This window comes from Podarcis filfolensis (genome assembly GCF_964270895.1).
Source record: "Podarcis filfolensis genome assembly, chromosome: 14".
In the NCBI taxonomy this organism is placed as follows: domain Eukaryota; kingdom Metazoa; phylum Chordata; class Lepidosauria; order Squamata; family Lacertidae; genus Podarcis; species Podarcis filfolensis.
Genome location: NC_139616.1, coordinates 19,230,387 through 19,257,564, shown reverse-complemented (window position 1 = coordinate 19,257,564; position 27,178 = coordinate 19,230,387). Strand labels below are relative to the sequence as shown.

Here is a 27,178-nt window from a genome sequence, read left to right as displayed (position 1 = left end):
TGTCTGAAGAAAGAAGGCTCAGGATAGATTCTCATGTACCATCACTTCCTGTAAGCATCCCCGCCATTTCTACACGGCATGCTTTCAGTTATGACTGCTCATTAATGACTGTGCATTCCAACATACTAAAAGGTGGAGGAGTGCAACAAAGAAACCATTAAAGAAAGGGGGGAAGTAATTATGTATTTTGCATGTTATTTATATCAGGGATGGCCAGGACTCCCCCCCCCCCCAGTTCTGGCACTTCTCAAGTGGGCACCATTGCCATTATAAGAGAAGAAGGGAGGCATTTGTGGTGAGTTCCAGCCCCTCTTTTTCTAGAAAAATAGCAATGGGGATGGACAACTAACAACCTGTGGACCAGAACCATCTATTTGGTAAGCAGCCTTACCAAATTGTAACCAAGGTTTATTTTTAACAAATTTAACATGCAGACAAAAGAAATAAAGAAAGAAAAGAGAGAGAATCCGTTCACATTAGGAACATAAGAACCATCAATATAGCCATCTCAGTTTAAGCATAAGTTTATATATACCACCCAAAAGTCTTGAAAGATATCCCAATGAAATAAATGTTTATTAAAAATGCATTCCGATGTAGCAAGGACAGTGAGGTCCTCAGACCACTGCACAATATAGATGTTCCAGGGTCATGTTGTAAATTTCTTGGTGACCGTAAAGGCTCACAAAAAACCCAGTCACAAAATTAATGTGGACAATAATTTCACAGCAAAAAGAAAACGTTGCTGGAGATGTCCATATTGTCTGCCTCAATGAGGTATTTTCAGCAAGACCAACCCTACCAGTAGGTGGAGTGAGGCAAGCCTCAGGCGGCAGATGCTGGGAGGCAGCAATGGTAGCTTCCAAGCCATTCCCCAGAGGGCTGCATTCCCCCAGGCTTATTATACACCTCCTAAACTAACCTGTAGCTTTCAGGTACACTGGATGATGCTGTGTCTTTGCCAGTGTTGAAATAGGATTCACCTGCCAGTACATGTGGCTTAAGCACAAGGAATGGAGAGGTCAGCATCTTGTCTTTTGCCTCAGGTTGCAAAATTTTCTTGGACCAGTCCTGAAGGTATGAACAGGTCTGAGCTGGGGGTTCAATCCTGCTGGGGCTGCTTTGAAGCAGACACCTCATCATCATGATGTCAGATGACTGACAGGTTCAAGTGTCCAAGTCTTGATAAAAGAAAGAAAAGCTTGGTATTTAAGCTCAGGCTGTGGCCTTCAAATCATGCCTCACTCTTGGCTGCAAGAGTCTTGACTTCAATTTACAGTGTGTGAAATCACTCCAGATTTCCAGGCTGAAAGCAGCATATGACCACTGATGTGAGCGTTTACCGGCTTTAAATCTTGTGCAACAAGAAGGAACATTTGGGAGCCACTGTATTGGCCAATCCAGAGCTGCCTGCCAGTGCAACATCTGGCTTAAATAGCTGATTAGAGAAGAGACATTCTTTGCATCGCCTTAAGTGAGGGGAAGTGGAAATTGACAGTCTGTTATTTCTCAGAAACACCAGCAAGATGAGGAAGAGAGAGACTTTGTGTGCATATCAATCAATGGTTAGAGAGAGAACCTTATGAAGACCACCACACTGCCAATCTCAATTGGCAGAGTTCCAAAAATACCCCTCAAACCCCCCCTACCCGAGGAGGCATATCAGAGGCCAATTAAATCATCTGATGGTGAGGCTGGAAGAATCTGGAAGGCCATTCCATCCGACAGCAAAAAAGGGCTGGATCTCAACCTGAAAGAGACCTATATACATGCAACTTTCAACTTATGCAGGGGCTATGCTACGGGGGTAGAGCATAAAGCCAAAATTGCATCTAGTAAAAACACATTGGGTTCAATCACAGGTAGGACTGCCAAAGTCTTTTTTCCCCTCTATGCCCTCCCTCTTTCCACGCACCCCTTTTATTTGCCAAGCGTGTAAAGCTGAATGCTCACAAGTTAAATGTGCCTAAGTTGTGAGTTGCCTGCATAAAATGCAGGGCAAGAGTTGAGGTGAGTTCAGTAACCTGGGGAGAGATGTTTAGGGATTGAACCTTGCACTCCCTGTATTCAGAGCATCTAGCATAGTATTGTCCACACAGACTGGCAGCAGCTTTCCAGGGTTTTGAACAGGAAATATTCTCATCCTTACCTGGAGATGCTGGGGACTGACCATGGGACCTTTTTCAAACAAAGCAGATGTTCCTCTGTTGAGGCATAGACCTCCCCATTGTATCAATAGTAGCCATTTGATCTGCAAAAACCAGCAGGTGAAATACTTCAGCATAAGTGGTGTCACCAGAAAAGAATATATTGGGGAGGGGTTGCGAATGAGCTTTGTTCCACATGGCAAGTTTTTAACAGAGAAATAATGGCATATTTCAAATTAACATTCCCATCCTAAAGATATATTTTTTCCTAGAGTGTATCCTATTAATTTTGATGGTGTTAGCTTTCAAGTTAGCATGCTGAAGATTACAGCCTTATATTAATTTCCAGTTTATGATCCAGTTATAATTTGCATGAGAAAAGGTGTCTTTATTTCAAATAATCATGAGGTGGATGGCGAGATACTTGTCTGGGTCAAGCCTATCCTTGACTGATCCCCCTCCCTCCGCATTGCCTATGTCCATAATACTATCATTACCTTCTATTGTCTGCTAATCATGTTGCTGTTAAAGACACAGGATCTGGGGTTGGTTAAAAACGTTGGCAACTCCACTGGGGAGAGGAAATTGGCCAAAGGTTCTCTAGGTGTAAAATGTGATATGTGGCAAATGTGTGTTTGAAAATGCATGCATCTGACAGGTTTACTGGTGAAGACCTAGGATTGGCTGCCACCCTTGCTCACTGTAGATTTTGTAGGTGTACTCAGGATAGCTGTTGTGTGATCTGTGAAGTGGCTGGTCCCTTACCTGAGTTGGCTTACTAAAAGAAGGGTCATAGTTCAGTAGTAGAGCATGAGTTTTGCTCTACCACTTTAGGTCCAGGGTCTATATCGGTGTTTCCCAAACTCTGGTCTTCAGCTGTTTTTGGACTACAATTCCCATCATCCCTGACCACTTCTCCTGCTAGCTAGGTATGATAGGAGTTGTAGTTCAATAAACAGCTGAAGACCCAAGTTTGGGAAACACTTCTGTATATCAAGATAAGATTGGGAAAGACTCCTGTCTGGAACCCTGGAGAGATGTCAGCGTAGACCAGGGTTGGGGAACATGCAGCCCTCCAGATGTTGTTGGATTCCATTTCCCATCAGCCCAAGCAAAAATGGCCAAAGATCAAGAACAATGGGAGCATCATTTGGAGAGCCATCCCTGGTATAGACAATATGAGCTAGATTGACCAATGTCCCTGAAAAGTGGAAGCTAATTTATCTCCAACCCTTAGGTAGCCAATGCTGTCATCTCACAAAAACAGCTCAAGATTGTCACAATATCCATTCTTTTAAGGCTCCACCCCTTATCAGGCATTTCCTGTTCTGACTCCACCCCTGACTAATCAGATCCCCTGTGGTTCTGCCTTCTCTAGCCCTACCGTAGGGAGCAACACAGGCAGGCACCGTGATTTATTTATTTTTAAATCTAAAGTCGGCAATTTTTAGATTCGGGGTTAAAACAACTTTCCTGTCTGCTTATTTATTTATTTTACAAATGTTCTGCGGAGAATGCTGCATGCCCCATTGAGGTTTCTCCCATGGATACTTTAGTTTAATAAATGTGCATTGAATGCTTCGTTTAACTTTACTACTGTGAAGCGCCCAGAAAAAACCTGCTTGGATGAGCAACAGTTATGTATGTGCAATTTGTACTCTTATTTCTTTTGTTTTCTTACTTCCTCCCTTCCCTGCCCACTTCCCCCTCCAAACCGGGAAATTAGCATTCAAGGAGTGTATGGTGCATGTTGGTGCATATGATGAGGAAGGGAACAAAGAAATAAATAGCTTAGGGAATCTGCCAGTTGCTGCCTGTTCTGCCTCTTGAGTTTCCCTTCTCCCAAGTTACCTCTTCTTACCTTGTCTGTATAAATCACCTGGTGTTTCATGCTCCATGCTTCCCTGTGTGGCCAAATGCTTAGGGACAGTCTTTTACAGGATCGTATTCCCGGTAAGGAAATGGCAACAGAGGCAAACAAGCTACAACCCGACACAGGATGCTTAAATCCATTGATGGAGCTCTGGGTTGGACATTTGTAGTCCTGGTGCTTTAATTTATATTTATATCCCACCTTTCATCGAAGGAGCTCAAGGTGGTATACATAGCAGCAGCAGGAGGAGGTGAGTGGGAGGCAGGCAGCTAGCTGAGATAGGGAGAGTGGGGAGACAGAAATAGTTTAATATCAGCCCCCTTTTGGAAGCAGCCATTTCCAAGAAGCTGCTGTTTTGGGGAGACATCAGGTCTAGGACTCACTGAGGCTATATCCCATTTGCCTGAGTGGTAGTAGCTGCCCTGCACAGTCCACAAAACAACATAACTTGCATTTATTGGCGCTGAGGAAGACATAAGCAAAGACTGCTGGGGTGGTGGGTGGCTCTGCCAGCGGGGACTCCAAAGGGGAGATACCAAAGGGGTTATCTCTTTGGGTTGACCTTTGGGGTGTGACAAGGGCATGGGCTCATCCCCTTTTTAGTTGTTTTGTAGGGAAGGGTTTTGTGTGTTGTATTGTGTTACGTTTTTTAGATGACAGTGTGCATAAATATACCCTCCAACATTCCTCAGATGAAAATAGAGCCATTTTCTACTCCCACCAACTGACCCTCCTGGATTGTGGCCCCCTCCCCCCACTGCCACTGCAGAGCATTTCCTATCAGAAGATGGGCAAGTGCCACCATCACTTGACCAATGCGACACAGTGCACACAACCTCCACGGTCCTGAAAAAATCCCTTAATCTCAATTTTATTTTATTCTTTGGTACATTTACAAACACACACACACACACACTAATAAATCAGTTTTAGAAAGGGGAAAGATTAGGTGTGGAGGCATAAATATAATTATCTAAATCAAGACTCTTGTGCTCTGTTCTGCTTCCCATTCCGTCCTGCCCAGGGCAGCCCTGTCCTCTGCCTCTGCCTCAGAACCAGTGCGTCATGCTGGGCTGGGCCTTGGTGGTGGTAGCCCCTGCTCTTCCTCACCTGCTCTCCAGCAGCTGCTACAAGCTACCTAAGGCGGCCATGGAGAGGCAACAGGATGCTCCATCACCATCTCTGCCACTTGGCTCAAGTGCCAACAAATTCTCCTCCCTAAGCTCAGTGGTGGCAGCACTGGCAAAGGGAAATAGGGACATTCTGGGGTTAAATCAGAATTCAGGATGGCTTTTGTAATTCCAGGACTGTCCCTGGAAAATTGAGGCACTTGGAGGGTTAGTTACCATTTTACTAAATTGAATTTACGTTCTCTGGTGACTGAAAATTTGGAACAGCAAATGTCTCCTTGGTGGTGCCTCTCGTGCAATTGGTCAGCCTCAGGGCCACAGCCTCAGGCCACAGGTTAACCCCAGAAGGCAAGGTTTAAAAAACACTTAAACCAGCATTTGAGGACGGTCCAGAGGAAAGCGCAAGGTGGAATATGACCTCAGGCTAGACCTCAGGCCTAGCATGTATAAGATCAGCATCACAGATTATTTTAAGATACCGCTTGCGGACAGTTGTATTCTGCCTGCTTTTTTCTGGTCATGCGAAGCTCGTTGTTTTCTGGCTTTGTATATTAAAGTAAAACTACAATCTGACGCCTGTCTTCTCACATGTAAACCCCACTATGTTCAATGTGGCTTCCTTCCAGTACATGTGTATAGATAGCAGTAGTGGCGAAGCTTCAGACCATGGGCCAAATCAATCTTGGCAGGCCTCTGCATTTGGCCTGTGAGACCGTTTTAGCCAAGCCACATCCACCTGCCCTATACTTCACATAAATGTTGGGGCAGGTAAAACCATGGCTGGGCCAAAAGTCAGTTTGCAAGCCCTGCTGGCCAGCTAATTCATGGCACTCACAAAGCCCTGTGCACTAGGATTTGTAAGCGCCAACAGTCAGCTGGTCATCGGTGCTGGCAAAGTGCTGTGCATGGGGCTCTGTTTACAAAATACAGGGTTGCACCTTTGATCTAAAACCATGTGAGCAAAATGACTCACTTATCTGTCACTGTGATGTCAGGTGATTGACAGGTGGGTGGCCTTGCAGGGGGTGGCGGAGATAAGGACCTGGCCCACTGGCTGGATCCAGTTCTCCATCCCTGTCATCTAGAATTCCAGCTGCAATCCTATATTTATTTGGGAGTGGGATTTAGTTCTGGGGAGACTTACATAGGACTGCAGTGTAAGTCGTGAAGTGCTATACAGTACAAAGATAACTGTGCATACTAGAGTGGCATCATTGTAACATGTTGGATTGAACTCCCATGGACATAGGCCCAACAAAGGAAGGTGCCTTTTGCCAAGTCAAATCATTGGTCCATCGAGCTCAGTGTTGTCTACACTGATTGGCAGCAGCTCTCTGGGCTTTCAAGCAGTCTCTTCCAGCCCTATCTGGAGATGCCAGGGATTGAACCTGGGACCTTCTGCACGCACAGCAAAAGCTCAACCGATGAGATACAGCCCTTATGGCTGCAGAACATCACGGAGTTGCTGGTTCTCTTTTGCTTACACTTTGCTTGCCCGGCGAAGGAAGCTGAGCTAGCAAACAGCACCCTTCCTTGTTCACTCAGCATATTTCAGCTAATGCTGCCTTGACAGAGCTATAATTTACTTACAGGGAAAGTGCAGTGTCTCCTCTTGCATGGTAGCTGGTGGCCATCTCTGCTGTAAATCATGTCCAAACCCTGTGAATGCCTTTTTGGGAAGAACCAAGTCACCTTTCAGTTCTCTGGTATCAAGCTGGATAACTTAATAGCTCCATTATTTATTCAGGCATTTTCCATGGAAGGTGCTCAGTGTGTGTGTATGTGTGTGTGTGTGTGTGTGCAAGCACTGGCCGTTCACCTTCCACTCCTCAGTGTGCACTTCTCGAAATGTGTTGCACACTCCTGCCACTTATCTTCACACGAAATGTTGTGAGCCAAGAGCCCTTGGTTTGGCCAAAGGGTGTTGGATTTCTTGCAGTTAGGAAGAGAAGGAGGTATGGTGCCAATATGGAAAGAACAGAAGAGGAACCCTCCGAGTTCCAGTTTTTCAGCAGATGGTAGGATACCCACACTGAACTCAAAATACTGTCGTCCCTGGAGGTTTTCTTCCTCTGCTGGTTTGAAATCTCCCAAGTGATGTCCCATGTTTGAATCTCTCACTAAGCTATCAGTTGGGCTCCTACCCCAGAAGGGTATGCTCTGTCTTCACAGCTGGAGGCAGCAATGGTTCTGAATGCCACTTGCTGGTAATTGCAGATAGACTGAGTGTTCTTGTGCTCAGGTCCTGCCTTCAGGCTTCCCACATCTGCTTGGCCACATCTGGTTCCCATCTGGTTGGCCACTGTGAGAAAATAAGCTGGACTAGATGGGCCATTGGCCTGACCCAACAGGCTCTTCTTATGTCCTTATGATCACGTAATTCTTTTTTTATCTATTGATTTTTTCCTTAAAAAAACAACATAGACCATAAATTACTTTATCCATTGACTTCCCGTCCTCCCCTTCCATGGTTTCCATATTTACCTTGAATGCTGCATATTTCACATATACTATTCAACACATCCATTTTAGCCCATTTATCTTAATAATTAACACTGTTGCTTATATTTCAAGTCCCACTCATGTATTCATCTCACTCCAGTAGTTCTTTAAATATGCAATAAAAGTCTTCCAGTCCTCAAGGAATTTTTCGTCATTTTGGTCTCCAGTCTTTGCTGCTCATCTTGCCAGTTCTGCACATGCCATCATTTTCAGAAGCCGTTCTTTCTTCGTTGGCACCTCTCCTTCTTTCCATCTTTGGGCATAATTCAGCTGGAAAGATGTGAAGTGGCTCCACACTGATGCACGATCCCTCCCCTCCACAAACCTTTGTAGGATAGGCTCACATGGAAATCCACCATTAGGTTTCAGGACCAGACCTGCTACGGTAAATACCGCGGAGAAGCTGCAGCGAGACATGCGCTGAGTAAAAGGGGGCCTGGACTCCGCATCATTTATCTTGAGAAGAAAGGATCATCCTGCATGACAAAACTCAGTCAGACGTTGAAGGTGAAACACCGAAACCTCATTACGCTAATTAGTGGCAGTGTGTTCAAGCTATCGAGAGGCAAGGGGGAGCTGACAAAGTAATGCTTCAGAAGAGCGTTTGCCCGAGAGGAAGCATTATGCACCGAGCCTTCATTAGTGGGAGCTGGAATGGGGAAGGCGCTGTCCCCCCCCCCCACTGGTGCAACGTCTCCCCTCCGCAAGCAGGAAGGAGACCTTCAGCGGCATCATTAAGCTGGTTGGCAGCCAAATGTCACTTGGCAAGATGAGTTCTGATGCGTTTGTGTGCTGGTTGAAATATAGATGAGGAGGGAGAAAGGGGGGGAGCTCTGTCTGAAAGAGGCAGAGGCCTCTTTGTCCGATGGTCAGCACTGTGTAAAATTGCTAGCCCCATGAGACTTGGGAAGGAGGCTGACAGGGGCAAGAAAGTCAGTCCTGTCAAGCAGTGCCTCAGCCCCAATTCTGGAGCCCTATAAATTAAAACTCTGATTTTTTGCGTGCAGGAGGAGGTGGATTTTTTTATTACTTTAGTGCATTCATTTTTTGCAAGAGCACTTGCAGGAACCCCAAGAAATCAAGAGCGAAATAAGATGCATTGGGGTAGTGGTTAGAGTGCTGGGCATGGAAGCTCACTGGGTGACCTTGGGGCGGTCACTTTCTCTTGGCCTAACCTATCTTGCGGGGTTATTGAGGGATTAAAATAAAGGTGAGGGTGGGGACAGGTGTATATGTCATTTTGAGCTCCTTGGAGGAAAGGTGGGGTAAATAAAAAATAAAAACTAATATTACACTGAAATTAAGGAGGAAATGTTATCGATATAATTAAATAAGGTATATCCCACCCTTTGTCAACAGACCTCAGGGTAGGGAATAGCACAAGTTTTGAAAAAAGTGGAACATGCCCTGTACAAGCAAACCCCATTTCAGAAACCTGATGAGTTTAGATGACTATACAATAAGAAAATTAGGGTTGAGCGAAAATGGCTATTTGTGAGGGGTGAAAGGGACATTTTGCTAAATATTCTTGCTGGGGTAGTATGGTGTGGTGGAGATAGATGAAATTCTCCAGCTGTTTCCCCCCAGAAAATTCTCTTCAGCAATATTCTGGCTCATTTAACGTTGAATGAAACTCAGTTGTTAGTTCATATTAGCAGATGAAGGAAGGCATGAGCGTAGAGAGAACTGGGAGGGGGAGGGTCCAGCTGACTTCAACAATATTAAAATAATATTAAGCAATATTAAAACTGGATGCAGAGTTGTGCCCAAAATTTACAAGAAGGGCATTTGGGTGGAGCAAGAAAAAAGAAGACTGTCAAAATGTTAGTCAAGGAAATTCTGTTCTGAGAAATTTCAGCCCACCCTTTGAGTAAACAGAGGGAACAAAATCCAGTGCAATGTTAATGCAAGAGGAGATTACATTGTTGCACAAGTGGTTGCACAAGCAGTGGTGTTAGAGGTAGCACACAATGCTCAACTCTTACCAGGTATAGAAGTTGCAGTTGTGCCAGGGATAGGACAACCTCTTTTGCAATTGCAAGACGCCCATTAGATTCTATGCTGAGAACGTGATTCCTGCTAGCAGAATAGCTATTGCCCAAGTTGGACATCACCCAGCATACAGCAAATGGAGGAGTATTTGGCCGTGTGTTATGGGGGATGTACGCGATGGTGACCTTGACCTAACAATAAGAAGTAAAAGCGGCACCTTATTTTCATCTGTGAAGTGTTGCAAGTGGGGAGGCTAGACTTGAATCCTCCTTCCTAGCTTTACAGCTGACAGGGGAAAGAATGGAAACATTTGGTTCTCCCTGGGGATTCTGAGGACTGTGCCTTTGGAACAGTTGACTAGGCTCCGGATTGCAAGCAGACCATTAATCTTGAATGGGAGTAGAGCTGTGTGAGTCATCTTGGCAGAATCCTTTTGACCCGGCCTGGCCTTTTCCTCTTAAACCGTCTTGCATCTTGACTGTGTGCGGAAATGCGCCTTTTTGCTCTATTAGCGATGCTGCATTGACCAGCCAGCTGGTGCCTTATTTTGTTATTGCCATGATTATGTGTGGAGTCGACAGGTCTGCCCCAGCCCCCAAGTCTTGTTAGCTTCTTCTAGTGCTGGGGTGGTGGGATTGCATAGACAAAGGAGGTGTGCAACTAAGCAGAGCAGAAGGGATTCCTTCATGAAAAACACCTGCTCATGCCCTGTGGCTTTCCAGCTGTGTTTTGTTATGTGTGCTTGCAATGGTCTGAAGTGTTGTAATCCCTTGGCAAAGCAACAGCATCACCTATCTCTGTCTCCTCGAGACGATCAGGGTGAAGAGTCCTCTGAGTGTCATGCTGATGAAAGCCCTTTGGCTGCCCCAGGTGCAGAACTGATGACTTCCAGGAGGAAATGACAAAAGGCTCAGGAGATGTTCTGCAGCTTTACACTAGGCTGACCCGGCATATACTGCTAATAATATTGTAGAGATATATATATGGTGATCTCTTGTTATAGTTGCTAAAAAGCTGTAGTGCATTTTTCCAGGGCTGTTGGCTGAATAACATATTGTCTTTTGGTCTATCTTTTAACCTATCAGTTGATTGTATTTAAATACATTTGCATATTGTTGGCTGTTGGGAGAAGCAATCGAGGAGGGCTATTGCATTTCCACTACATTTTTGGACTTCTTATTGGCCACTGGGGAGAACAGGACGAGGTGGAACCTTGGTCCGATCTAACCCAGCTCTTATGTTCTTACCAATAAATACTACTACTACTACTACTACTACTACTACTACTAATTTATACCCTGCCCATCTGGCTGGGTTTCCCCAGCCAACTTCAGTGTAAATGCCTTTTTCAGGCCTTGGGTTTACAATTAGAACCTAGTGCAATTTTTATTGCAGAATTTCCACAGAAGCAGATAATCCTTCTAGGACTTGGGGTGAGGAACTTGTTGCCCTCCAGAAATTGCTGGACTCCAGTACCCATAAGCCCCAACCAGGATGGCCAATGGTCAAAGATGACGGGAGCTGGAATTCAACAACATTTGGAAGGCCACCAGTTCCTCAGCCCTATCTTAGGATGCTGTCACCTGTTCAATAATTAAAACAGTGTCCTCAAATTTCAGCCACTTACCGCTTACCATTTCCTTTTTCTGTATATATAAAGCACCAGGGGTGAAATTCTGAGAAAAAACTGAATTGGGGATGAATATTTAAGTTTCCATGCAGAGTTTTGTTCATGGGAACAGCAAAAGAATGTCCCTAGCAAGCTATTTATTTATTTCTACTCCACTATCCTCCCTGCTTTTGGCTCAATCCATGCTCACTTATTGGGATGCAACACACCTTATAAGATTCTCTCTCTCTCTCTCTCTCTAAAATGTAAACTAATATAGGATAGCAGATTCCTTCTAAGGCCACAACCTTGGTGTGTTTAGGGGACATTTTACTACCCCAAGATACAATGGAATTTGGCTTAAGGTCGAAAAACAACTCGCAAAACATTTAAAGGTTTGTTTTATGGCTTTCAGTCAAGGTGAAGGAGAAAAGGATGCAGTTTCAGGTCCAGCTGTGGGAGGAGATCTGAAGAGAACAAGAGGGTAGGCAGGAGGAACCACATGTGGGAACATGCTCTGCATCCATGATGGCAGGGTGTAGAGCTTCAGAATGCCAGTTGCTGGAAACCACAGGTTGGGAGAATGCTCTTGTGCTCAGGTCCTGCTTGATGCCTTCTCACAGGCATCTGATTGGCCACTTTGAGTCCAGGATGCAGGAATGGATGGACCATTGGCTTGATCCAACAGGCTCTTCTTAAGAGGTCTAGTGATACTTTGTGGTTAAATTGCCCCAAACCAGTATGTTTTAAGTGCATTTTTAATGCTTCTCCATTTTTCTTTGAAGCACTCTACACAATCACTACAGAGAAGATGAGACAATCACTTTTTTTTAAAAGCATCTGTACATTTGACATTTGTAATCCATAGGCCTGTTGAATTATGTATAAGACCAGTCAGTCTGTATGAAGAACCCATGAGTGAGACAGAAATAAGCTCTTAAGGGGCGGTGGGGGCGGGAATCCAAAGGACAAGAGACACAGCCCTCCCTAAATGGCATTCCTGCTGAGAGGGGAGAACTTGCTCTTTGATAAATGAAAGCTGCAGCTTATTATCAGGAGAAAGGGCAACTTTATATATTTCTTTGGAGTGCCCAGTCAAAATGACACATTAGAACCAAAACAGCTTAAAAAGAAGAGGAAACACACACACCCCACAATAGTCCCCCTCCCAAAGGCTTGCAGCCAGGCCATCTAAGGGAACATCTTGTGTATAAAAGATGCTGGAAGATTTCTTCCAGTTTGCATTTTGAATGGAATTCACACATCCTGGATCAGACCGCAGTTAACCTTTGTTATTCTGGAGTTCTCGGCTCACCTCGGAAAGCATATGAAATTGCAAGTGAAAATGCATTTTGTGGTAAAACGCATACCAAAAATGTGTATTTTGTGGTACAATGCATTAAAATGTGGATTTCCAAAAGTGTTGTTTTTTTTAAAGCAGAATCCTGTGAAAACAGGATGGAACTGACTAATGAATGAACAGGTGCAAAACTGGAAGACTGATCTGCCCATCCCTACTTGCAGTTAAGATCTGCTAGTGAGGTCCTGTTTCAAATTCCATCTCATATGAATCCTAGATAAACTTTCATGAGAAGCAGGGTCTTTTCTGCAGTGGCCCTAGTGCTTTGGAAGATCCTCCTTTGTGAGCTCTGCATGCCCTTCATTGTCTTTTTAGAGGCAGTTCAAGATACCTTTCCCACACACACCTGGAGTTGATTTATTAATTTTGCTGCAGTTGTTTTGTACCAATGTTTTATGTATTTTAAACGGTATTTTTGTACTACTTTGTATATGTTTTTTAAATATCACACACACACCTTTTTCAAACAAGAGCTAAAATAGATAGTAACTTTCAATATCAGCAATTAAACATGCTCTTACCAGTAATCCTTCACCAATTTAATCTGCTTAATCTACGAAACAAGCTCGGGAGTTGCTATATCTTACATCTTGTCTCATGTAACCACATTTTCAGGGAGAGAATGACAAAAGGGATCCCTTCCATCTGTACCTCTCCTCTTTTTCTCCATGCTTTAAAAAATGTTGATTCATTTCCCAGCCTGCTCTTTAGCCTCCCAGAACACGCCCAACTGCCTAATCACAGTATTCTCTGCTGTTCGCAGATTGAAAAAATATTTCTGCATTAAATCATGTTAAGCATAAAATAATTCACATTTATGTATCCTCCCTGGATTTTTATGTGTGGAAGGCACAAAGATCTGTTCAAAGGGAATGGCACAATTGATCAGCTTCCCTGTGACAATTACTGTCATGGGGGTAACCCAATAAACTTCCCATTCTCCTTCAAATATGGAGGGAGCTCACCACATTAACTTCCAAGTTTATACCCTGATTATAGGCCCCTTAGCAAGTTAAATATAGCCCTTTTAAAGGTGTGGGGGGTGCACTCTGCTCATATTTTCATCAGAGACATATCACACTAGTGCTGAGGGATCTGCACTGCCTGCTACATACATACAAAACCCTAAATCTCCACACAGGTTACCTGAAAATAAGTATTCTACTTCACTTCCCATGTAGGGCATTGTGATCAGCTGATGGGACCCGGTTAATTTTGCCATGGCCTGATGATTGTTGGCTTGTGGCAACATAAGATTTTTCTTATGAGTTGTGGAATGCCCTCCCTGCTGAAATATGAGAGGGCCCATCCCTGTTGTGACATCACACCAGCTCCTGTTCAGACAAGCCTCCCCCGAACTCTACTTGTGATCTCATTGTTTAAACTGTTTAAGTGTTTTCAAAATGGGTAGAGCAATTAATAGAAATCATCTTGGTTCAGGCCAAGGGAGCCGGTGTTTGTCCACAGACAGCTTTCTGGGTCATGTGGCCAAAATGACTAAACCGCTTCTGGCGTAACGGAACACCGTGAGAGAAACCAGAGCTCATGGAAATGCCATTTACCTTCCCACCACAGTACCTATTTATCTACTTGCACTGGCATGCTTTTGAACTCCTAGGTTGGCAGGAGCTGGGACAGAGCAATGGGAACTCACCCCATCGCAGGGATTCAAACCACTGACCTTCCAATCGGCAAGCCCAAGAGGCTCAGTAGTTTCGGCCACAGCGCCACCTGCTCCCACCCTCTGCCACTGAACAATGGTCTTTGTTAGGGGTTGCTGATGCAGTACACTCCAGATCTTGTTGGACTACAACTCCCATCAGACATCTGGAGACTGCAATTGTGGCTACCCCTGGTGTGAACTGTCCTGAGAGCATATGAATATCAGAAGCTATCCAGTGCTTTAAATGTATGGTGTGAATGTGGCCTATGGTACCACTTTAAACAGTCATGGCTTCCTCAAAAGAATTCCAGGAGTTGTAGTTTGTTAAGGATGCAGAAAGTTCTTAGGAGACCCCCCTACTCCAAAACTGAAGTCCCAGAGTTTCCCATGCAGAGGGATAGATTATTAAATGCTCTGGGAACTGTAGCTTTGTGAGGGGAGTTGAGGTCTCCTAACTACCGGTACTCTCAGCACCTTTAACAAACTACACTTCCCAGGATTCTCTGGGGGAAGCCGTGGCTGTGTTTAAAGTGGTATCACAGTGCTTTAAATGTAAGGTGTGAATGTGGCTCATCTAGAGGGCACCAGGTTGGTGAGGACTGGTATATAGGATTGACATTTGAACTGGCTACAGGTAAAGGAAAAGACTTGTGTTTTAAAAAAAATAAAAAAGAAAAAAAAGAGAGAGAAGGATTCAGCAAAAGAAACACTAAGTGAGAAAGGGAAAGACAAATAGAGGGAGGGAGGGAGGGAGGGAAACAAAGACAAATTCAGATGCAGACACCGATAAGGAGACCAAAAACCACAGTAGGCATAATACAAAAGGGAAGAGAATGAAACACTAGAGAATGAGAGAGACAAAGAGAGCAGGAGGGAGTCACGAGTCACTTCTTAGGGAGAAAATGCCGCTGCAGCAGGGAGATAAAACTGATTCCAAAATCTTCTGCCCATTACAGATAACTAGAAAGACAGGGCCCATCATATGGAGTGAGTGATGTTAGGACTGATAATAATAGCACCTGGGGCACAGCCAGCTATAAAAATCTAAAGGGACATATTGTGTTTGATAGCTGGAGAGCCGCTTTGCAATTCACTGCACATCCTAATAAGAGTGAGGAAAGCAGTGTCGGCAGTGGGCAAGAATATCTATAGAAGGGAAAGAGATGCAAGTACACACCAGGATGCCTTTGGAGCAGCATGGGGCAGCATCAATGCAATGTGCGGCTAAATGGCTCCTGCCAAGGAACAAGGGGAAGGAGAGCTTTGTGTTGGCACATTATGGAATCTCTGGGCCGTGTTCTCAGTCGAAGCACAAAGGAGCAAGAAGCCATCGCTCTTCCTCCCCACCTTAAAAGAAGCACATCACATTCCCAAGGAGAACTTAACCCCCACCATCACCACAAGGCAGTGGTTCATTTATTTATTTGTGGCATTTATCTCCCACCTGAGCTCAAGGGAGCATCTGTAGTTCTCCCCCCTCCTAATTTAATCCCTGCAACAACCCTGGGAGTTAGGGTAGGCTAAGAGACAGTGACTGGCCCAGGCACCTAGTGAGGTTCTTGGTTGACTGAGGATTTTAGCCCAGGTTCAACACTCTAACCCAGATCACCAGTGTGGTTCCCATGAGCCCAATGGGGCTCGTAAAGGTTGTCACCTGGTGCCCATGAAGCCACTGCCCCCTTGGACATGAGATGGTGAGGTACACTGAGCCTCTTGGACTTGCCAATCAGAAGGTTGGCAGTTTGAGTTTGCATGACGGGGTGAGCTCCCTTTGCTCTGTCCCAGCTTCTGCCAACCTAGCAGTTCGAAGCATACCTGTGCAAGTAGATAAATAGGTATCACTGTAGTGGGAAAGTAAACGGCTTTTCCGTGCACTCTGGCTTCCGTCACTGTGTTCCGTTGTGCCAGAAGCAGTTTGGTCATGCAGGCCACAGGACCTGGAAAGCTGTCTGTGGACAAACACCGGCTCCCTTGGCCTGAAGCAAGATGAGTACCACACTCCATAGTCCAGTTTGACTAAACTTAACCATCCAGGGGTCCTTTACCCAGTGGCAGAGTATCTCCTCTGCATGCAAAAGGTCCCAGGTTCAATCTCCACCATCTCCAGATAGAATCGGAAAAAACTTCTGACTAAAACCCCAGAGAACCACTGCCAGCCATTATAGACAATACTGAGCTAGGTGGATTAATGGCTGGACTCTATATAAGGCAACTTCCTGTTTTCCATTGTCTTGTACAGCAGCTTGTGAATGCATATTGACAACATCTTCCTCAGCTCAGTGTGGCTCTGGTAATTGAGCCTTGACAATAAGCCCACAAAGATATAGCTGTTTATTTGTGGGGAAATACCACCATCAACAACAACAATAACAGGATCAAATTCATAGGAACATAGGAATCTTCCTTTTTTCTCTGCTTGGTTGTTGGCACAAACTGGAAGAGGAGGAAGAAGGAAGAAGTTCTAGCTTCTTGGTAGAGAATCTGCTTTCATGGAAAAGTTCACAGTTCCAATCTCCAAGTACATACTGTCCAACCTTTTCAGATAAAAAAACCTCAGATGTGCATCTTCCAGGACATGCTCCCAGGCGAGTCATGAGACCTGTTCTTCCCTCTCACCCCCCAAAAAACATGGATGCTTTAGTTGAGATTCTTGCATTGCAGGAGGTTGGACTAGAAGACCCTGAGAGTCCCTTCCAACTCTAAAATTCTATGATTCTATTCTATGAAAAGCACTTTTTCCTGGGCGAGACACCTAAAATGGCCACCCCGATCTCACATGTAAATATGGGATGTCCCTTTTTTTCTGGGACACTTGGTGGGTATGCAATTAGGGCTAGGAATAATTCCTGTCTGGAACCCTGGAAAGCTGCTGCCAATCACTGTAGATAATCCTGATCTAGACGGACCAATGGTCTGACTCAGTTATCTGGCTGGTTCATGGGTTCCTGAATCCTGATCATTGTCTATGTTGGCTGTGCCTGTTTGGAGCTGGAATCTAGCCACATCTGCAGGGCATGACGTTAGCTTCCGCTGCCCTCGAGCATCTCCAGATGTTTTGGACTACATCTCCCACCAGCCCCAGCCAGTATGAATGAGATGGACACCAGCTGTACTGAATGTACCATTTTTCATTAATAGCAGATTCCAGTTCACTGAGGATGAGAAACTGCAAGTGCTTTACTATCTACAGCATGCATTGTAAGGGGGCAGATGACTAAAATTGCAGGGTCAAGAAGGAGAGTTGAGAGAAAGGAATAATGCTCTAGTGGAGCTTGTGATGCTGTAAAAAAATAATAATGAAGAAAGCCTCAAGCACATTTGCCTTTCCTTTAAAAAAAGGTGTTAAATTAAGGCATTATTATAAAAACAAAGCAAACGGCAAAGTATGTAATAAATTGCTTTATGCAGAATGAGAAATAAAACCCTCAATACTTCTGGCAATCTATAAAAGCCTGTAACTTTGTGCTCAGTACAGACCATTAATATTTTACAAAACTAGATAATGATTTGGATATAGTAACTGGAGAGCCCCTTCTGGCTGTACACAACAGAAAGGCTATATAATCCAGCAGTGGTTTACATAAGCTGCTATGCAAATGACTCCCAGTTCAAACACTCTGGATGCTGCAGTTAAAGCAGGGGTGGGAGCTGAAGACCAAGGACCAAAAGCTACCTCTAGCCTCCCTAGTTGGCCTTTGGAACTCAGGCCATAATGCTCTCCAGGCCACACCCCCTCTCACAGGCCACACCCTCCCTTGAGTGCTTTTGCTTGGTTGGAATGTGTCATTGAAGTATGATAAAGCCAATAGCTTGTATGCAAGGAGTATGGAGGGATGTGTGGTGTGTGTGTCTCTGAAAACCTGGGTTTTGCACGACTGGAATGTACAAGCTACTGATCAAAGGTAAGAACCACCTCCAATGCTCTCCCCACTTTTGGATCGCACCTTCTCTGCCACTGGTACATGACCTCTGGAAGGTTGCCTACCAGGGAATGTGGCCCCCAGGCTGAAGATTATGCTTGGACTTATCCTTCATGAATTGGTCCAATCCTCTTGTAAAGTTGGTGGCCACCACTGCTTCCTATGGGTGCTAGTTTCATAGTTCCGCTATGTCAAGAAGTACTTTTATCTGTCTTGAAGCTTCCAGTATTCAGCTTCGTTGGATATCTGCAAGTTTAGTATATATTTCAGGATATCTGAGGCCAATTTTCAGCCCTGGTCAAGTTGTACCTGGGGAGAAATGCGTCACCATAGAGCCCCGCTCGCATTATACAGCCAACAGGGAGCTATTTAAAGCAACACTCCTGTGTAGCATCTCTTAGGTACGGATGTTTGCAAAGTATTTTACAATAAAGAGTCTTTTTTTGAATTACATATATTGCTCTCACTGTAAAAATAAGACTGCCCCTAATATTGTTAAGTCCAACAGTACATGCCTCAGCAGGCAAAGAAAGTGATAATGAATACAGCACAGAAATGAAGCTTCTAAAATAAACAACTCTGGAGATTTGACTTCATTCAATTCCATCAAAATTGAAAGTGTGCAGGAATAAAGAACAGTGTGAGTAGCCAAGCCTGCCCTGGCTCTCAACACCTTTTGTGAGGATTACCGAGTTGCGGTTTTCAATCTTTTTCTTTTTTCATTCTTAGATTTCTTCTTCTTCTTTGATTCTAGCCAACGATGCTCCTTAAGCGCGGATGATTTGAATAGGCGATGGCTGAATCCCAGTCCAGCATGCCAGCCCACCATTTACCACACAAAGGGCCTCCTTTACTATCTCAGTACTCAAGGCCGAACTCCAGTGGTGAGTCTTTGTCGTTCATATTTTCTTTGCCCAACTATCCTTAGACTATTATCTACCTCTGCTGCAGAGGTGGGGGACCTGTGGCCCTCCACCACAACATGGGGTCCGAGTGGAAAGATACATTGGATTTAGTTCACATTTAAAGGCAAACGAACCCACTGTGCACTTTCAGAAACAATACATGTACCAAAAGACAGTCCTCCTTTGAAATTTGCACTTCTTCGAATTTCACAGTACAGTTCTCCAGCCTATAAATGTGTATAAAAAATGCATATACTGAGCTCAAGTGAGTTAAGCAATGACCAAAAAAAAGAGAGCATTTTATTAGGGGAGATTGTTTTGCAAAAATTGTTTCGTTAGCAGAAATTCACAGTATAATGCCAATGAACTTTCATGAATACTTTTTAAAAAGAAAAATCAGATTTCCCTCTCTTTTAACTAGTCAGTATTGATTGATATTGGTTTTATTTGTGGTTTTAATGATGTTTTATGGATCTTTTGTTGATTTTATGCTTATATATTGTAGTCAGCCTTAGGTAAGAGCAGATTAAAATGCATAAATGAAAATGACTAGATAAAGACATACATGGATAAACCAACAAGGAAATGTAGGGAACTGAATCTGGGACCCTCTGCATGCAATGCATGTGCTCTTCCACTAAATTACAGACTTTCCATCCATGGTATAGCCTCTGTGAAAGCTAAGCTAAAGTTCCCTTGACTAAGCCCACCTATGCAAATATGGGATAGGAAGGGCCCCACAAATGTAAATACCCGTGGGTAGAGATGACAGGGAAGTTTGCTTATGTTCACATTTTGTCAGGCTTTGGGGAATCAGAACCCTCCTCTGGTGGCAGCAGAGAAGCAGATAAAAAGAGAAGAGTTCTTACCAATTAGTTTATTCAATAATCACAGCGAGGGACAAAAGAATGTGGTCTCTCTCTAGAAATGGCATTGCTCTAACTGCAGTCCCCCTCCTTCATCTCCCCTACTCTACATCAGTCCTGTGTCGGCTAATCTGAGCCTTCTGCCGCTGAGCTCTCTGCTGTACTACCCTCCATGCCTGTCTGGTCCTGGGAGAAGGGGGGTTATGAATGCTTTCTAAAGACACTGAGTCTGTCAGCTGTCTCTCCCCTGGTGCTGCTGCTTCTTCCTGCTGTTCCTCTTCCAATATTTCCCAGCTCTGCTCTCTGCAGCCTCTGAACCATGCCCTTCTGCAGACCACTGTTCTAAATCTATACTGTCCTCCTGTTCTTGGGAAGGTTCAGAAGGGGTGGTGGCCCCCACCATTCCTCCTCAGTCCAGCCCCTGACACATTTAAATGTGAATCTATGAAATTTGCACTTTCTGAAACAATATGAGAACTCAAGCACTTCCGGAGGCGGCGCGACCGGTAATGGCTGCCTTCTCCGAGTAAGGAGAAGGGAGCTCCGCTGTAAACGGGTCGTCCGCTACGGCGAAGCGGAGACCCATTCAGGAAAACCACAGGTGGCAGAAGCCTGTGGTCTCGGGACCCGGCGGGCGCCAGAAGCAGCCCCCAAAACGTTGAAGGGACCCCGTAAGGGGCTCCGGATCGCGGAGGGGGTAGCGGCGCTGTGGGTCGTTGCGCAAACAGCGAAGTGAAGCCGCATTGCTGTTGCCGGTCAGCGCTGTCCTTTCTTCCTGCAACTTTTCTGAACTTTGGAAACTACAACCCGTGAGTAAATTTGGACATTGAAAACTTTCTGAAACTTTTGTCAACTTTCTGAAACTTTTTGAGAACTTTATGAAACTTTTAAAACTTTTTTAAAAAAGTTGAAATCTGGCTGAAAACGGAGTGAGGATAAGCAGGAAGCCCATCTCCCGCTATACTGAACTTTAAGCAAAGAGCAGGAGGAGTGGAGACAAAAAGTTATGCGTTAACTAAATGCTGGCACCCTGTTAAAGCAGTTTTCTGAGTGAAAGACTTTGAGCTATTGACTTTTGCTGGTCATATTCGGGGTGCACTGATATTCTTCTTCTGTGGCACCAGTGGATTATAAAATAAATAAGAATCTCTGGTGCTGGAGCTGCCTGGATGAGCACCAGTTTGCAACTTTGGATACATTGAATTTAGGTTTTGAAACATTCTGAGTTGGAACTGGATACTTTGAAACTGTTGCAGTCAAGGCACTGTAAGAAACACTGTTTTGCTTTAAGTTTTACTCTGCTAAAAATAATACATTGTGGAGGCGATAGACATGGATTTAAATTTATAAGTTTAACTTGGATTTGATCTTTTCCCTGAAGACGTATTAAGCTCCCTCTAGAGGATTTTGGACTTAAAGCAGTGACTTTGTTTTACTTTCCCTTTCCCGGCCTCTGTTTGACTATTGCATCTGGGACTCTGCTTTCTCATGGGAACAACTTGGATGGACCTTGGATTACAGATAACTTTGGAATGAGTGGCGCAAGGAGAAGAGGAAGGACTAAACAAACAACTCTAACTTTATCTGCAGCCTCACAGCGTAGATCTTCTGTGCCGGCCTTGCCTTCCACTTTGCCTCCAGACATAGAGGCGGCCTCCCTAATACAGGCAGGGGAGGGTGAGACAGAGGAGCTGCACCTGGGAGATATGGCTTCAGGGACAAGTAGCTCTGTCTTGGAGAAAATTTTGGAGAAACTGGAGGCTCTGGACAAGAAGGCTGATTTGCATACAGCTAAAATTGAACAGAACACAGAAAGCTTGAATAAGCTGACTGGACAAGTTGCACAGAATGCCCAGTCTATTGGAGAATTAAAGGAGGCTGTAGGTGAAAATCGTAAACTGGCTGAAGATACTAGTCAAAGATTGGAAGAACTTGAGAAAGAAGTAAGACCACTCAGCAAACAAGTTGGAGAACATCAGATTTACTTTTTGATGACAGAACTGCGAAACAGGGAGACCAACTTGAGGATACGGTCAATACCAGAGGTGGAAGAAGATAATTTTATTGAATTTCTAACTAAGGAATTTGCCAAGTTTTGGAAGTTAGAGGAAAAAGACTTTAAAATTGTATCTGCTTTCAGGCTTGGCAGAGTCAGAAGGACAGAGAAGCCCAGAGATTGTTTGATAACACTGAGATCAAAGGAGGAAAGGGACAAGATTTTGGGCCTGCACTACGAAAAGTCACTAGACATTTTGGGCAAGAGAATTGAAATCTACAAGGACATTCCTAAGCAGTTGCTGGACCTTAGATCTAACTACACGGAATTGGCAAGACTGTTGAGAAGCAACGCAATTATCTTCAGGTGGGAGTTTCCACAAGGATTATCCTTTACCTACAGAGGGAGAAAGATCAAAATCAAAACAGTGGAAGATAGAGACAAGTTTTTGGGAGCACACGGAGAAGACCTCCACAAAGGACTTGGATTGCCAGCGCCAGAACTTCCAGGGGAGCCCGCCCCCTCGGATCCTCAAGGACCGGAGAACAAGGTACCACCCCAGAAAGAATAACCAGACCTATCCAGGATGTCTCTGCAGCTTTTGAGTTGGAACATAAATGGCTGTAACAGTCCCGAAAAAAGGTCTAAAATTTTTCATATTTTAAAAAAGGAACAATTGGACATTATATGCTTACAAGAAACACATGTGATTAGGCTCCATAGAAAGGTGTTAATAAATAAAAGGCTTGGTCAAGAATTTATATCATCGGATACAGTTAAAAAGAGAGGTGTAGTGATCTATGCAAAAGAGAGCCTTTCACCAAAATTTCTTTTTAAAGATGAAAGTGGAAGAATCCTCGCAATAGAAGTACAGTATCAAGGAGAAAAAATTTTGATATTAGGAATTTATGCTCCAAATGAAGGAAAATCGGATTTTTATAAGAAGTTGCACGAGATCATGCTGGATTATCTGGATTACAACAACGTCATCATGATGGGGGACATGAACGGGGTCGTATCAACAAATATGGATAAGTCACAGAACCAGAACATTACTAAAGAGGGAAGACTACCTAAGACCTTTTTTGAAATGACTGACAATATGGACTGGGTTGACATCTGGAGAGTTAGAAACCCCCTGGGAAGAGAAGGAACATTCTTTTCTGAAGCTCAACTGACTTGGACACGAATCGACCAAATATGGATAACTAGAAGTCTGGCACCTAAGGTGAGGAAGGTGGAAATCTGCCCCAAAACATGCTCCGACCATAACGCCTTGAGAATGGATATGACATTGATCCCAATCGGCTCCTTTAGATGGAAGATGAATGATGGCCTGTTTAGAGATCAAAGAATTGTAAAGAAGGCCCAAAAAACCTTAAAGGACTATTTTGAGATTAATTTGAACACTACGGTGGAAAAAAGAACTATCTGGGATGCAAGTAAAGCTGTGATGAGAGGGTTCTTGATTCAACAGAATTCCTTAAAGAAAAGACTGCAAAATGAAAAGAAAGATAAAATTCTGGAAAGTATCAAAGAGTTGGAGAAGAAGTTAAGATCTAACCCGAAGTCCCAACCGATTCTGAGAGAAATTAAACTTTATCAGGCGCAATATTCCAAGCTGATAAATCAGGAAATAGAATGGAAGATTAAAACAATGAAACAAAAAACTTTTGAATCGGCAAATAAATGTGGGAAACTGCTAGCTTGGCAGTTGAAAAGGAGACAAAGATTAAATACAGTAACAAACTTAGAGGTTGAAGGAAGGAACATTCAGAACCCAGGAGAGATTAGAAAGTGCTTCCAGAGGTATTTTAAAAAGTTATATACTCAAGGGCCACAAGATGAAATAGAGATTACACAATTTTTGGAGAGAAATGGATTAGCAAAGCTGTCAGAAGAAAATAGAACAATTTTAAATGGCAAAATAACACGACAAGAGATTGAACAGGCCATCCTGAGTCTGAAACAGGGCAAATCACCAGGGCCAGATGGACTGACCTCTAACTACTATAAGATATTGAAGGATTATTTGATACAACCTTTGTTGGAGATCAGTAATGAAATAATGGAGGGGAAGAAGGCGCCTGAATCGTGGAAAGAAGCATTTATCACATTGATTCCAAAGTCAGAAACTGAAAAGACACAACTCAAGAATTACCGTCCCATCTCCCTTTTAAATGTGGATTACAAAATATTTGCAGATGTTTTGACACGAAGATTTAAGAAAGTTTTAAGTGAGATAATCCATAAAGACCAGGCAGGCTTTCTCCCGGGCAGACATATGTTTACTAACACAAGGAACATCATAGACATATTGGAACTTTTACAAACAAACATAAACACTAAAGCAGTTTTAATTTTTATAGACGCGGAGAAAGCCTTTGACAACATTTCTTGGAAATTTATGAAGGGGAATTTAAAAGAAATGGGAGTGGGACGGGGGTTTGAGAACGGGATTGAGGCAATATATTCAGAACAAAAGGCTAAACTGATAGTTAACAATGTGGTTACAGAAGAGTTTAAAATTGAAAAAGGTACACGACAAGGCTGCCCGATTTCCCCATTACTGTTTATTTCGGTTCTGGAAGTGCTCCTGAATATGATTAGGGGGGACCGGTTGGTGGAAGGGATTCAGGTCGGAGCGAAACAATATAAACTTAAAGCTTTTGCAGATGACCTAGTTCTGACACTACAGGAGCCGGAGTCTAGTTTGAAAAGAGTACTACAACTGATTCAAAACTTTGGTCGAGTGGCAGGATTTAAGCTAAATAAGCAAAAAACTAAAGTTTTGGGGAAAAACATGACAGATATTGAGTTGGAACAGCTTCAGAAAGAGACAGAACTAAATGTGGTTAAAAAAGTTAAATACCTAGGGGTAAACATAACAGCAAAAAATCTGAGTTTATTTAAAGATAATTATGAAAAATGTTGGTCAGAGATTAAGAGAGACTTGGATAGTTGGTCAAGATTAAAACTTTCTTTGTTAGGCCGAATAGCTGCCATCAAGATGAATGTATTGCCAAAAATGTTATTTTTGTTTCAGACATTGCAGATTGTAGACAAGACAGAGTGCTTCCGGAAGTGGCAGAAAGATATTTCTAAATTTGTCTGGCAGGGCAAAAAGCCCAGAATCAAATTTAAAATATTAACAGATGCGAAAGAAAGAGGGGGCTTTGCCCTGCCAGATTTAAAGTTGTATTATGAAGCTGCAGCTTTCTGCTGGTTAAAAGATTGGTTACTTCTTGAAGATACGGATGTCTTGGATTTGGAAGGTTTTAATAATGCGTTTGGATGGCATGCATATTTATGGTATGATAAAGCTAAGATAAATAAGGCCTTCAAGAACCATATTGTCAGAAAATCAGTTTTTAATGTCTGGACAAAATATAAAGACTTACTGGAGAATAAAACTCCGAGGTGGCTGTCACCCCTGGAGGCTAAGGCTCGGAAAAGAGCCAATATGGAGGCCAACTGGCCAAAATATTGGGAGATAATAGAAAAGGATGGTGACAACTGGAAATTGCAGAGTTTAGAAAAGATGAGAGATAAAGTGCGAGACTGGTTACACTATGCTCAGATTAAAGAAGTGTTTAAAAATGACAAAAAGCTAGGATTCCAAGTGGAAAAGTCAAAGTTAGAAACTGAACTGTTAGAACCTAAGACTAAGGTACTTTCAAGAATGTATAACTTGCTGCTGAAATGGAACACACATGACGAAATGGTAAAATCAACAATGATAAAATGGGCGCAGGATATTGGGTATAATATTATGTTTGAAGATTGGGAAAGGTTGTGGACCTCTGGGCTGAACTTCACTGCATGTAATGCGTTGAAGGAAAATGTGATGAAAATGATGTATAGATGGTACATGACCCCTGTTAAACTGGCTAAAATATACCATTCGTCTGATAGCAAATGTTGGAAATGTAAGGAAAATGAAGGAACATTTTTTCACCTCTGGTGGACCTGCCCTAGAGTGAAGGCCTTTTGGGAGAAGATATATAATGAATTAAAAAAGGTGTTTAAATACACCTTTACTAAGAAATCAGAGGCCTTTCTCCTGGGTATTGTCGGCCAGAGTGTGTTAAAAGAGGACAGAACATTCTTTTTATACGCAACAACAGCAGCAAGAATATTAATTGCCAAGAATTGGAAAACTCAGGAGCTACCCACTGTGGAAGAATGGCAGATGCAACTGATGGACTATATGCAATTAGCCGAGATGACCGGCAGAATTCGAGACCAGGGAGAAGAAAGGATGGAAGAAGACTGGAGGAAATTTAAGATTTATTTACAAAAATATTGTAATTTGGCTGAGTGCTGAATTGGATGCCAGTGCAGACAATTGTCTACCATTAAATTAGATTTAAGGCTGAATTATATGTCAAACCAAATTAAGATTATTAATTAAGATGAGGTAAATGATAATTTGTTTGAAATTAATTTAATAATGATGTAAGTGTATGCGGGAGGTGTGGGGGAGTCCCATGTAACAATTGAGAGATGTTAAATGGACAATGATAAGTGCTTATCTAATATATGCTTTATTTGAAAACTTTAATAAATATATTATAAAAAAAAAAAAAAAAGAGAACTCAAGCACAGCCATCCTTTTGAATTCACAAACAATGTTTATGAAAGATGCATATATGTAGGGTCAAGTGTGCATAAAAAAACAACATATTTGTAAAAATAACATACATTATATTTGAAGAAGCTGCCTGCAAAATTGTTTCCATTAGTCAAAAGTGCATACCCAGAATGTGTTTATTAGGAGAAATTTGCACTAAAATTTCTGGTGAATTTTCATGAGGGTTTAAAAACAAAAAATTGCAAACTGTGGCTGAAATGTAGAGAACGGAATTTAAGATTGGGAAAACGAGCAAAAGATAGAACTGAAACTGACAGATCCTTCCATCTCTACCTTTGGGCCTCCATCTGCCTTCACTCCCTGGAGTCCAGAAGGGCCTGGAGCTGCGTCTCTTTGCGCAAAGGCCATTGCAAGCTCTCAGCAAACCTTAGCTTTAGACTTAGCTATTGATTCCTTTGTCTCACTCTTTCTTGGCCTTTAGAACATGACAGGCTGTTGGAGAACTGAATTTTCCCTGCCTTTGAAGGGTTCATTGATTTTAGTTTATACATGCTCTCTCACACACACCTTTCCTCCTTGCTTTGGAAGTAAACCTCTTATTTTCCAAGGGAGCTTACAGAA

At 43.2% G+C, this 27,178-nt stretch overlaps 1 protein-coding gene across 2 annotated transcripts in view; it reads left to right on the top strand.

Annotated features, from left to right (window-relative positions):
• The window catches only part of AGBL1 (AGBL carboxypeptidase 1), a 413,737-nt gene that overhangs the window by 175,818 nt on the left and 210,741 nt on the right, over positions 1–27,178 (top strand). For both annotated transcript variants that reach the window (XM_083586327.1, XM_083586328.1), the window contains exon 19: positions 18,951–19,080. In XM_083586327.1, the coding sequence (XP_083442453.1) occupies positions 18,951–19,080 (130 nt within the window). The remainder of the gene's footprint in view (positions 1–18,950; positions 19,081–27,178) is intronic.